Below are 12,875 nucleotides of genomic sequence, written 5' to 3'. Positions count from 1 at the left end.
GTAGACGCTGGCGCGTTGCACAGGGTGTGTGGCAGCTTTGCAATCTGGGTTTAAGGTGTTGAGTTACACCACACGTTACATTAATGATCCCAATAAAAAACACAGACATGGAGCAGACGTCTATTAGAGTTACCAATGGCTGCATTGGTACTACAGCCAAATGTCAAAAAAATCTGTTAGGGACCTGTTGGATCAATGCATCAATGAGCCTTGGCCGCCCATGACCCTGTCGCCGGTTTACAACTGTTCCTTCCTTGGATCACTTTTGATAGATACTGACCACGGCAGACCGGGACACACCCCACAAGAGCTGCAGTTTTGGAGATGCACTGACATCACAATCTGGCCCTGGTCAAACTTGCTCAAATCCTCACTCTCGCACCTGTCTGTGGTCATAATGTTATGCCTGGTCGGTGTATATAGAATGTAGCTTCAAAATTTTAACCAATGAGGTTCATTTATCCAGAGATAATGAACGATGACCCATGAATGACCCTAATATCTGGGTTTTAATTACCTACGGTTGTTAGGATACCCTTAGAAACAGTGTTAAGGTAGTCTGGTGGTGCAGAGAACTACTTGGCTGACACACCACTGCTGATTTGAACCCGCCCGTATCTAAGCAGAGCTAAAGGCTGTGATTGGCTACGTCCTGTGTTGCTAAGTCGTAACGGATCGTCACCCTGTCCAGGGTGTGTGGCAGCTTTGCAATCTGGATTTAAGGTGGTACTACAGCCAAATGTCATAAAATCTGTCTGGGACCTGTTTGAAAAGTCAGGGAAAGAGAGAGATTTTCGGAGCAAACCCGGCGTACCTTGTTGGGGTGGACGGCTCGCCTGAGGTTCTCCATCCACTTGTCCCTCTCGGCTGCTGAGCGGCATGAGAAGCACTTGCTTCCTGTAGAGGTGCTGACCTACAAATGAATACAACTCTTAGTCTCTGTGGTCTGATTAGCGCTGCATGGTTTAGTCTTTACAATATGACTGTCTACATGACTAGAAGTATGTGGACACCCAAGAATAAGATTGTTGGACGTTCCAGTTTTAAACTGCAGGCATTAATATGTTCCACCAAGTTCCACCAAGGTTTTTCGCTATAGCGTTTAGCAGACTTATTTATCCAAAGCAAGTACATTGCTCAGGGGTCCAACAGAGTCCAACACTCTGTGTTGGTTGATCCATCCAGACATTAAACCACTGAGCTACCCCTACCATAAGTAAGGTAAAGCACTGTTGGACAAGCAGACCTGGTGGTCCTCCACAACTTGTTGCCACAAATGTGGAACCATAATTTGTTTTCTTAGCGATGGATGTAGCTAAAACACTTGCTTATCCAATTAGAGTCGCAGGGGGTGCTGGAGCCTATCCCAGCTTTTTTCAATGGGCGCAAGGATTGGGATTACACCCTGGATTGGGCGCCAGTCCATCTTAGGGCAGACACACATACACACACCCATTTACCTATAGGGCAATTCAGTGTCTCCAATTAACCTGAATTAGCATGACACGGACATTAGAACATGCAAACTCCACACAGAAAGCACCCGGACTGCCCCACCTGGGGATCGAACCCAGGACCTTCTTGCTGTGAGGCGACAGTGCTACCCACAGAGTGGCAGTTCAACTCAATAATTTAAAGGAGTGTCCACATACTTTTGGCCGTATAGTATTATTTGCATACATCTGTGTGTGTACCTCAAAGCAGTAGTCCTGGCCCAGTATAGAGCTGTGTACGGGTTTGATGAGGACCTCCTCCTCCATGCTGAGGTCCAGAGCTTCCACTGCACTGCTGGGACTGAGCAATGACTCGTGAGAGCGAGATTCCTTTAGTCTTTGAATCAGATGAGATCTAAGAGAGAGAGAAAGAAAGACCAATACAAGATGATGAGTTCAAATCCCACTTTAAAACATCTGTAGATTCTCTGGAAGGGAAAACATGACACTGACGGGAAGAAAATGGGCAGTCGTTCAAATCTTGTCAAAAATACCTCGCCGAGGGACAAGAAAGGACGAGCAAATGCTCAATCCAGGCCATCATCAATCAAGGTGTGACTGTATGACAGGAGGATATGAAGGTTTCTGCACCGCAAGGGCATCAAACCTGAGTTCCCCACAAGGCATCCAACAACACCTCATCACAAACCTTATAAAAGTCGAGGGCGTGGGTGTGGGCTTTACATGTCCGTCACAGATGCAGAGAGGTGTGAAGTGCCATGGAAACTAAGACTGTTTGAGATGTTCCACTAGATACAACCAGCTTGTCTTAATGGACATTGATTTGTCCTGGCCTGGTGGTCCTCCACAAACCGTTGCCTCAAAGTTATATAGTTCTGGACTGAACCACCCAACATGTGAACAAACTAACTAACCAACCATATAAAGTAAGCAAACTAACTTGCCTTAATAAAATAAACTGCCTATCTAGCCTAACAAACCAATCAACTAAACAAACAAATCTTTAAGAACTGAATTAGCTCACTAAATTAACAAAAATAGCTAACTAAATAATATATAATATAAGGGATCTTCAAAAAGTTTCCGTACTTTTATACTTTAGTTGAAAACGGTGAGGGCGGGAGGAGTAGTAATCGGTCGTGTCCGAGAGACTGATACCCGGATTCGGATCCGTTCCGGTTCGCGAACTTAACTTTGAAGTGGTTCTGCATGTTTCCACCGAAAAGAACTAGCGTTCTAATCTGGCACAGAATACTCGGTTTTTCAGCACGAACCGTGACGTCATCTGTGGGCGTGTCACAGTGTAGAGGTTTGGTTGCTTTTACATGAGAAGCTGCTAAACCTTCACCTGATTACATTTTGATCCAGTTTGCCGCTGATATGACGTGGTAAAAGTGACCCGGACAGTACGAACAACGTTTAACATGAAAAATAAAGCGTAACGTGGCTTGTTGTACTAAAACAATGACCGATGAATTTGGGCAGCACAGAGCGCTTATAACCAGTAATAACTAAGAGAAATTGAGTGTTCATGTGTCGTACTTTTAGTGCATTAATCAACGTTACGCTTTATTTAGGTGAAGCTTTTTTGATGGATGTGGAACGCTGAGCAAATCGGCTATTTGCGCCGAGGGTCGTGGTGAGAGTGAAGCGCAAAACGCTTCTCACGAGAATGAACTAAAGAAAACAACAACTGCAACAAACACGTCTACGTCTTCTTATCACTGATAGTTGCTCAATGCTGCTTTTTGCATAAAAATTAACATCTGTAACAACAGCACAAATCCTCTCAGGTAATCTACACACTGCGCCATCATGTTACTACTCTTTACTTTTGTTGTGTAATGCCCACCGCTGATGATGCAGGCTTGGTTCCCAAAAACTGGTGGAAACGTGGGTCGGTTCTCTACAAAACACCAAGGGTCGAAAAAACCTGAACAGAACCGGTTCAAGAACCAGGCTTCTTTTGGTGAAAAAGCACTATGAGAGACGCTTATAGTCCGGATTTAGCGCCATCTGATTTTCTTTTTGGACCAGAAGATTTTCATGTGATGATGATGTGAAAGCAGCGCACTGCATTAGTGGCTACTCGCTCAACCAAAAGCATTTTTTGCTGATGGCATTAAAAAGTGGGTACGACGCTGGAAAAATGCATCGGAAGGTGACTGTAAAACCCACCCACAGTATCTGGAGACGTGTGGCACTAACCCAGCAGTCAGATTACTGGACTAAAATCTAGTTTATTAGTCTATTAGTTTTCTTCAAATCCATTGCCATTGAGTGTTTTGTTTCCATTGGTAAAAATCTGCATACGTCCCATCCTTTCAAAACGCAAAAGTGAGTTTACCCCCCTGCGATTCCTAACAAGCTTCCTGTTTTGCTCTGATCATGTGTGGCTTGTGTTCTATTCCTCCGGAGTTATCTGGCAACTCGATCGGTTGTTTGTTCTTCCCCGGCGCCAGAGCACTCAGCATAATAACAGCTCATTACGAGGAAAATAAGACCCCGTACATTGACTTTACACAGCATAAGATGACAAACAACAAGAAGAAGAAGCGAGTAGGAGCGTTCTTGGAATGTGTCGGGATCTAGTGGTCCAGAATTAGTGGGATGGAGCTGAGCTGGATTTTAACTCACGCTGGGAAGCGAGGTGTCTGCAAATAAAAGCGCATCCCTATTCAATGACCTTTACTTTGGAAATAAAATGACCAGAGGTCCTTTCCTCTTTGGCCAGGATATCCCAGCATGCATTATTTCCAAAAACAGTTCAAAAGGTCGATTAGTCAGAGCACAGACCACAGTGCAGCTTGTGTGTCAGTCCATCTTAGATTAGCTAAGCCTGAGCCCAGAAAAGCCTCAAAATTCTCTGAATCTTTTGATAATATTTTGTACTGTAGGTTATAAACTGTGTAAAATTCCTAACATAATTGAAGTCATGCACGGGTGAAGATGCCTTAGGTTGTTTTTTGCATAGTGGACAATCTCGACCGTCTGTTTAGTGTTGACCCACCCACCCACCCACCCACCCACATATAGTCCGGTCCTCACCCTGCAAATACGGTGGACAATTTGTATGTGCTGCAGGCACTGCCAATTATGCCCGCCAGATGGCGCCCAGCTGACCGGTGGCAACACCGAGCCTCGAACCCGGGAGTTCAGAAACTCGGTGCTGGTGCGTCAGCGGAATGTCCGGCTGAGCCACCTGTGCACCGTGAGTCAATTTTAGATTAGCTTAGCCTGCGACCAGAGAAGTCTTTAAAATGTTTGAATCTTTTGATAATATTTTGGACTGTAGATTATGAACCATGTAAAATTCCTATGTTCTTAAGTTGTTTTTTGTTTTATATATATATATATACTATACGTATATATACTATATATATATATATACGTATATATATACGTATATATATAGCATTTCTGATTTGACCTGTTTATACAGTATATAACAGCTTTGTCTTTACAGTGGTACCTTAAAACTCTGTCAATTGGCCGCTCAGGTGGCGCAGCGGTAAAAACACACGCTGCAACCAGGCTGAAATCTCGAATACATCGTATCGAATCTCAGCTCTGCCTTGCCGGCTGAAGGCAGAGCGGCCACATGAACAACGATTGGCCGGTTGTTCAGGTGAGCGGGACTAAGCCGGACATGGGTCTCTCTCTGTCAGACTGGTGCAATTATGACCTCTGCTGGCTGATTAGAGGCGCCTACACAGAGATGAGGGAAAAAGTGCTTTTAGGGTGTGTCTCTCCGTACACAACGCTAGGTGGCACAACACTCGTCAATGTGTGGGTGATGAGATGCATGCGGCTTGCTGCCCACGTGTCGGAGGGGGCGTGGGTTAGCTTTGATATCCTCGGTCAGAGCAGGGATCGGTGGAGAGGAAGCATGATGCAATTGGGCAGCGGTAAAGTACGCTAGCTCACCAGAGTCTGGGTTTCGAATACATCGTATCAAATCTCGGCTCTGCCTTTCCGACTGGGCTGGGTGGCTGCATGAACAATGATTGGCTGTTGTTCAGGGTTGGAGGGTAAGAAAGTCGGATCATAGGTCCTCACTGCGGCCCCTGCTGGCTGACTGATGGTGCCTGCACAGGGCTGAGGAATAATGCTGATGGGGGTGTGGCCCTCCGTACACAGTGCCCGTCAAGTGTATGAACTCCACTCGTGCAGGTGAAAAATGCAGTCTGTACTGACTACGTGCCGGAGGGGGGCGTATGTCAGTTGAGAGGCGTCATCAGTCAGGGGTGAAGGGTCGAATCAGTATAGAGGACGCATTCAGGGTAATTGGACACGACTAGACTGGGGGATAAAAATCGGGGGAAGAAAAGAGGGGAAAAAATATAAATATAAAAAATAATAATTCCAAATTTTATCGCTATCGCAACTGTGTTGGTCATCCTAGCGTTGACCTGATTTCATTTAGTTGTACCTGTCTACAAGTCATCTTCGGTTGCATTCAAAGTAAAATCTTTGCATTTATTTCCATTTATTTCCGTCTTCCATCACTAACACAAAGAGTCTGACTCGCACCATGTCACTGCGACCCCGCGAAGGCCGACCAGACAGATAAACACTCGATCTCGCAGAGGGAAGTCGGAGGAATAAATAAAAGAGCAGTGAATGGATGGAGGAGTAAGGATTGAAAGAGCCCGAAGCTTTTCAGTTACACACAAACACCAAATCCAGGTCACTGACATCAAGGCTGGGTCAGGCAGAGGTTTAATGACCTGTGAGATTAGAACACAAAATATGTTTTCCGCCCGATGGATTTATAAGGTTTATGGACCTGGTGTGATTTGTAGCTCCATGAACTTCATCATTGAGTAGAATCCTCCTCTACATTAGGAACATACAGTATATAACATCATTATAATTCATGCAGCTCTACATAGCACATTTATCTAACCTGAACATCAGGGTGGAATTGTTGGCAGGGCAAGATGTTAAATTCCCCAGGGTGCCGGAGCATTAGGGGTGCCATTGTGCCTGTTTCCAAACCAGTAGAAGGAGTCTTTTGGACATTTACGTTTATATTATTAGGCAAAAGCTTTTATCTAGGTGTGGCAAGGTCCAGGAAATCAAGGACCTTCTGATTTGCCCACCACTGCCCAGCATTAAGGGGACAATTAATAAGGGGACACTCTTTTTGCAACACCTTGAGAAGCCTGGTCACATCATGGCAACCAATGCAATTATACCTAACGGTCAGTTGTAATGCTGTAAGATTTGTTTGTACCCAGCGATGTCCCATGCCAATCAAAACGGACCGACCAAAATTAGTCATGTGGTAGAAGATCAGGTGCCATGCTTAAATGGTTAAGCGCTTGTTCTACCACCCACCCCTCCCTCAACGGTACAGGGCTGAAGATGTAGCAATGGTGTACCAAATTACTCACTCACTTTCTTAACTGCTTATCCAGTCAGGGTCGTGGGGTGTGGGGGTGCTGGAGCTGGAACTTATCCCAGCTTTTCAATGGGTGTAAGGCACACAGTGACACCCTGGATGGGACGCACACACCCATTCACCTATTGGGTTAGGGTTTAGGGTTAGGGTTTGGGTTTAAACAGACCTACTTGCTTTGAGGCGACAGCGCTACCCACCAAGCCACCGTATTATTTTCAACGAGAATTGTGTACCCACCTTTTGCCACCTATGGATAGTGTATATTTTTTCCAATGTAACAAGATAACGCAGCCGTTACTGCACTGGCATGTGTCGGTACGGGTACGGGTTTTTGTCTATCCTGACTGGACCATAAATTTTAAAAAGGTGAACATCTCCATGGCAACAAACTACAAGTGACCCTAAATATTCGCAAGCCGTTGGCGTTCCAAATCTCATTTCATTCTACTGAATAGTTTAGCAGCAAACTGAGCATTAAGAATTTGACCTTTCCACTCATATTTACAGGCACCATCTGCACAAGTTTCACCATATAAACAAAAGTATGTGGACACGGTTACATTAGGAGTTTCAACCACACACACTGCTAGCACAATTTTGTGGCCACAGTTTGAAGATTGCAGCTTCCTGTTGACTGCATGACCGTCCCAGTAAACAAAGGCCCATTAAGACATGGTTGGAAGGGCGCTCAGGTGGTGCAGCTCTGCTATCCCACAGGCGCCTAAACTGTCAAGTCGTCAGATGGCTGTACAGTTCACACTACACGACTGGATCTCTTGTAATCGGGAGTCCCATGTCGTTGTGTATTTTACACGACACGACTGATTGGCGATAGGGGGTCACACACAACACCATCCATCACCGGAATGAGTCGGTCTGGTCTCCCAAACTACGTTCTGTCACGAAAACACATGCAAGAAGCGACGAGTGGTTTAAAATGCACGTCAACAGTAAGCGAGCGTTCAAAAAAATAAATGAATCCGAGTGGATTTGGCAACACGACCAGCAGGGATCGTCTGTTCTGTACTGAGTTGTAAGTTAATAAATATTTTTTGCAATGCAGTGTGGGTATTATGGTTTGGCATGGGCGATAAGCCACAAATACTGTAAAGCTTATGTGTGTGCAGATGTATTCTGATAAACAATATTATGCCCCTGTCCCAGGTTTTTACACTCCTCCCCCGGGTTTCCCCTCACCCTGTGTCTGGCGTTCTGATTGGCTGTAGTTTGACAGCACTCGCTGCCACTCTCAACCTGCTCGCAACGCCTTTCACACTACGCGATTTTGAGTCAACGACTGGTCCAGATGTTTAACATGCTAGATATTTTTCTTCAGGTTGTTGAAAGACGAGTTTCGAGCCTCAGAGACGATCGCTCATCTATTGCTGCTGTTTGAGTTGATCATCTTCTAGACCTTCATCAGTGGTCACAGGACGCTGTTGGCTGGATATTTTTGGTTGGTGGACTATTCTCAGTCCAGCAGTGACAGTGAGGTGTTTAAAAACTCCAGCAGCACTGCTGTGTCTGATCCACTCTTACCAGCACAACACACACTAACACACCACCACCATGTCAGTGTCAGTGCAGTGCTGAGAATGATCCACCACCTAAATAATACCTGCTCTGTATTGGTCCTGTGGGAGTCCTGACCATTGAAGAACAGCATGAAAGGGAAACAGATGGACTACAGTCAATAATTGTAGAACTACAAAGTGCTTCTATATGGTAAGTGGAGCTGATAAAATGGACAGTAAGTGTAGAAACTAGGTAGTATATAGAATCCTAGCCTGATGAGCTTTAGAGCTTCATCTATGTTTAATTTGTGCTGCAATATAACACAAACATCAGGAGTGATTTTGAAACACTTTGCATGATGCTTCTCGCCAGTAATAAGCCTCCAAACTCCAGTTTAAACCTAAAGAAGCAAGACACAGCAGCCACAATCCTGGCTAATTGGCTACATTCTATAGAAATCGACAATTTATATACAGTAGATAATTGCTCACCAGGGCGTTCTTTATAAGGGTCATAGCTATAAATATGAAGAACATCTTCAAAACACCCACAGAGGTTCTCTTTCAAAAGCCAATTAGACTCTCATATTCACACATAGCAGAAACCAATCATTTTATTTATTAATAAACATCCATTCCCGCATTTAATGCCTGCAACACATTCCAGAAAAAGTTGGGTAGAGCTTTTACCACTTTGTAATGTTGCCATTCCTTCTCACCACACTTAAAAGACGTTTTGGCACCGAGGATACCATTATTTTGTCCCATTCTCCACACATTCTCTATTTGCGACAGGTCAGGACTGCAGGCGGGCCAGTTCAGTACCTGTACCCTCTTCTTTCACAGCCATGCCTTTGTAACGTGTGCAGCAAGTGGTTTGCATGGACGTCCCAGGAAAAGATGACGTCTTTAAGGCAGATCTTAATGTACTTTTCTGCAGAAGTGTAAATGACCTTTGCCAAAGGCCCTGACACCACCCAATACCGTGACAGACCCTGGATGGTCCTTTTAGTCTTTGGTCCAGAGCACACGGCCAGAAAAAGACCTGGAATGCTGATTCATCTGACCACAATACGTGTTTCCACGGTGTGATGGTCCATCCTGGATGCCTCCGAGCCCAGAGAAGTCGACGCCGCTTCTGGACATGGTTAACATTTGTGCATACAAAGGTTTGCCAAAGTAATCCCTCGCCCATGTGGTTATACCAGCTATTGTTGAGTGGCGGTTCTTGATGCGGTGGGATCGAAGAACACGGGCGTTCAGATCTTTTATTAATATTATGCACTCTAAAGGCTAAAATACCCAATTTGACAGCAATCGCTTGTTGCTGAACACAACAAGGTTAAGGTACTGAACAAGTGATCAGAAGGTTGCCAGTGGTGGCACTATTGGGCCCCTTTGAGCAATTGCTCAAAATGCAGTTCAAATGCAGTTTAAAGTCCCTTTAAAACTGGTTGACATAACATTTATATTTACAATTGAGACTGGATATATTGCAAGCAATTGAGGGTTAAAGGTTTTCCTAACCCTGACCCTTACCCTAACCCAAACCCAAAAGCCCAACCGTGGCAACCTGGTAGATGTGGGGCTTAAACTGGCCACCTTTAACCCCTGACCTACCAGGAACAATGCTCCTCAACAAGTAATTGAAGTGATTTGGGGGTATTCTAGCCTTTACAGTGCATAATATTATTAAAAGATGTCTGCAAATGTCTGGATTCTCTTTGCGCAGGTTTAGCCTGATACATGGGTATTGTGGTCTAGTGAGTCAGGAACACTTTTTAACAGAAAAATTTACTTTTTAATACCCTACCCTGGGTTACCACAGTAGGTCCATAGAGTACTGCATGGTTACTGTAAACCTTTCAGTTACTAGTCCTGTACTTCAACCACTGAGGTACCACTTATTTGCCCATTTATAATGTATTACTAGTTAACAATCCCTGCATACATTTAATCAATCAACCATCCACAATACACGTCTATCCATGGTATCCTTCAGACAATACAGAGATCTAACAGAAGTAAATATACTGCTGTTGTGCAACGTCTTTCCTCACGCCTGATCCCGTGTTACCTATTCCGTTCCATCTCTCCCGCCCATTATTTCTCTCTGATGTTTTCGGATCTCGGAGGCATGAGTATACTTGTCTGGAATGTAGGCCATGCATGGGCATATGAGTCTGTTTTCTAGCATGCAGGAATCGCATTTGTCTTCATATGTCTTGAAAAATCAATCAAAGGGAACTAATTGTATTTCCTGATATATAGGGATATACACTGATCAGCCATAACATTTAAAATCAGCTCCACTTACCATATAGAAGCACTTTGTAGTTCTACAATTACTGACTGTAGTCCGTCTGTTTCTCTACATGCTTTGTTACCCCCCTTTCATGCTGTCCTTCAAGGGTCAGGACTCTCCCAGGACCACCACTGCATCTATTCCTGCTGTCTGAGTTGGTCATCTTCTAGACCTTTATCAGTGGTCACAGGATGGTTGGGGGACTATTCTCGGTCCAGCAGTGACAGTGAGCTGCTCAGGTGACCCAGCGGTAAAGTACGCTAGCTCACTAGAGTTGGGGTTTTGAATACATTGTATCGAATCTCAGCTCTGCCTTTCCAACCGGGCTGGGCGGCAGCATGAACAACGATTGGCTGTAAGTCGTATCATGGGTCCTCATAACTGGTGCGACTGCGGCCCTGCCGGCTGACTGATGGCGCCTGGACAGGGCTGAGGAATAATGCTGATGGAGTGTGGCCCTCCGTACACAGTGCCCGTCAAGTGTATGAACTCGACTCGTGCAGGTAAAAAATGCAGTCTGTACTGACTCTACGTGCCAGAGGGGGCGTATGTCAGTTGAGAGGCGTCCTCAGTCAGCGGTGAAGGGTCGAATCGGTATAGAGGACGCAATAAGGGTAATTCCGGAAGAAAAAAAAACTCCAGCAGCGCTGCTGTGTCTAATTCACTCATACCAGCACAACACACTAACACACCACCACCATGTCAGTGTCAGTGCAGTGCTGAGAATGATCCACCACCTAAATAATACCTGCTCTGTATTGGTCCTGTGGGGGTCCTGACCATTGAAGAACTGCATGAAAGGGGGCTAACAAAGCATGCAGAGAAACAGATGGACTACAGTCAGTAATGGTAGAACTACAATTGGAGCTGATAAAGTAGACCGTGAGTGTAGAAACAAGGAGTTGGTTTTAATGTTATGGCTGATCAGTGTATATGAGTCTTGACTTTCTCTCCAACATTTCCTGGCCTCACAAATGTCCTACAAGTTCCCAGACACTTCAAAACATGCTAATTGTTTTAAAATGATGTGGCCACATATTATTGGCCCTGTGCCATGGCCCTTTTGCTGTCTCCTCCGTGACGTCATATCCTCCTGTTTCTGTAAAAGCAAACATGGAGTACATCTGGCAATAGTTTGGTCTTGCTCTAAGATCTCAATGTACTTTTCTGCATTAATGCTGCCATCACAGAAGTGACCTTTAAATGACCTTTACCAAGGGCACTGACACAGCTCCATACCATGACAGACCCTGGCTTTTGGACTTGTTCCTGATAACAGTCTGGATGGTCCTTTTTGTCCTGGAATGCTGATTCATCTGACCACAATACACGTTTCCACTGTGTGACGGTCCATCCTAGATGCCTCTGAGCCCGGAGAAGTCGATGCCGCTTTTGGACATGGTTAACATACAGCTTCTTTTTTGCACAGTCAAGTTTTAAGTGGCATTTGTGCATGTAACTCTGTATTGTAGTGCTCGACAAAGGTTTGCCACCCATGTGGTTATATCAGCTATTGTTGAGTGGCGGTTCTTGATGCAGTGCCATCTGAGGGATCGAAGATCACGGGCGTTCAGGTTAAGCTTGCACACTTGGCCTTTACGCACTGAAATTCCTCCTGATTCCTTAATCGTTCAATGATATTATGCACGGTAGAGGAAGAAATATGCAAATTCCTTCCAATCGTTCTTTTAGGTTCATTGTTTCCTTACACGTTTGTTGACAGACTGGAGATCCTCTGATCATCTTTTCTCATCGAAGACCTCATTACTAGCCCTAAATTGCCCCGTCCCAACTTTTTTTGGAATGTGTTGCAGGCCTGAATGCATGAATGGATGTTTATTAACAAATGAGCAGACAAAACAAGTCAAAGTAAATATAAGGAACACCGCATTTTTATTTTGTTTGCATTTTCCATACCATACTGTCCCAACCTTTTTTGATTTGTGGTTGTAGAAGTATTTGCTTACATAAAATCCCATTTTAATGGAACTATGCAGCAACTGTGGGCTAATGTTCTTGGAATTCATAGCTTCTTGTTTTATTCATGGACCACCGTGTTGAAAATAGCCTCAGATCGCAGATCTCAGCAGTCATGCTAGCTTGTTTCCTCCGGCCACCAAGGGCCCATCTAATAAACCTCACCTAAGCTTATAAAGTATTGATACACTGGTATGAATTACACCAAGAGGAAACGG

At 44.7% G+C, this 12,875-nt stretch overlaps 1 protein-coding gene across 3 annotated transcripts in view; it reads right to left on the bottom strand.

Annotated features, from left to right (window-relative positions):
* Positions 1–12,875, bottom strand: part of dab2ipb (DAB2 interacting protein b) — a 126,581-nt gene that overhangs the window by 42,140 nt on the left and 71,566 nt on the right. For all 3 annotated transcript variants that reach the window (XM_062988904.1, XM_062988903.1, XM_062988905.1), the window contains 2 exons: positions 1,695–1,848; positions 815–913 (listed from right to left, as the gene is read on the bottom strand). In XM_062988904.1, coding sequence (XP_062844974.1) covers positions 815–913; positions 1,695–1,848 — 253 coding nt within the window. The remainder of the gene's footprint in view (positions 1–814; positions 914–1,694; positions 1,849–12,875) is intronic.

The sequence above is a fragment of the Trichomycterus rosablanca genome, chromosome 26 (genome assembly GCF_030014385.1).
Source record: "Trichomycterus rosablanca isolate fTriRos1 chromosome 26, fTriRos1.hap1, whole genome shotgun sequence".
Classification (NCBI taxonomy): domain Eukaryota; kingdom Metazoa; phylum Chordata; class Actinopteri; order Siluriformes; family Trichomycteridae; genus Trichomycterus; species Trichomycterus rosablanca.
This window is presented reverse-complemented; position numbering and strand designations above follow the sequence as displayed.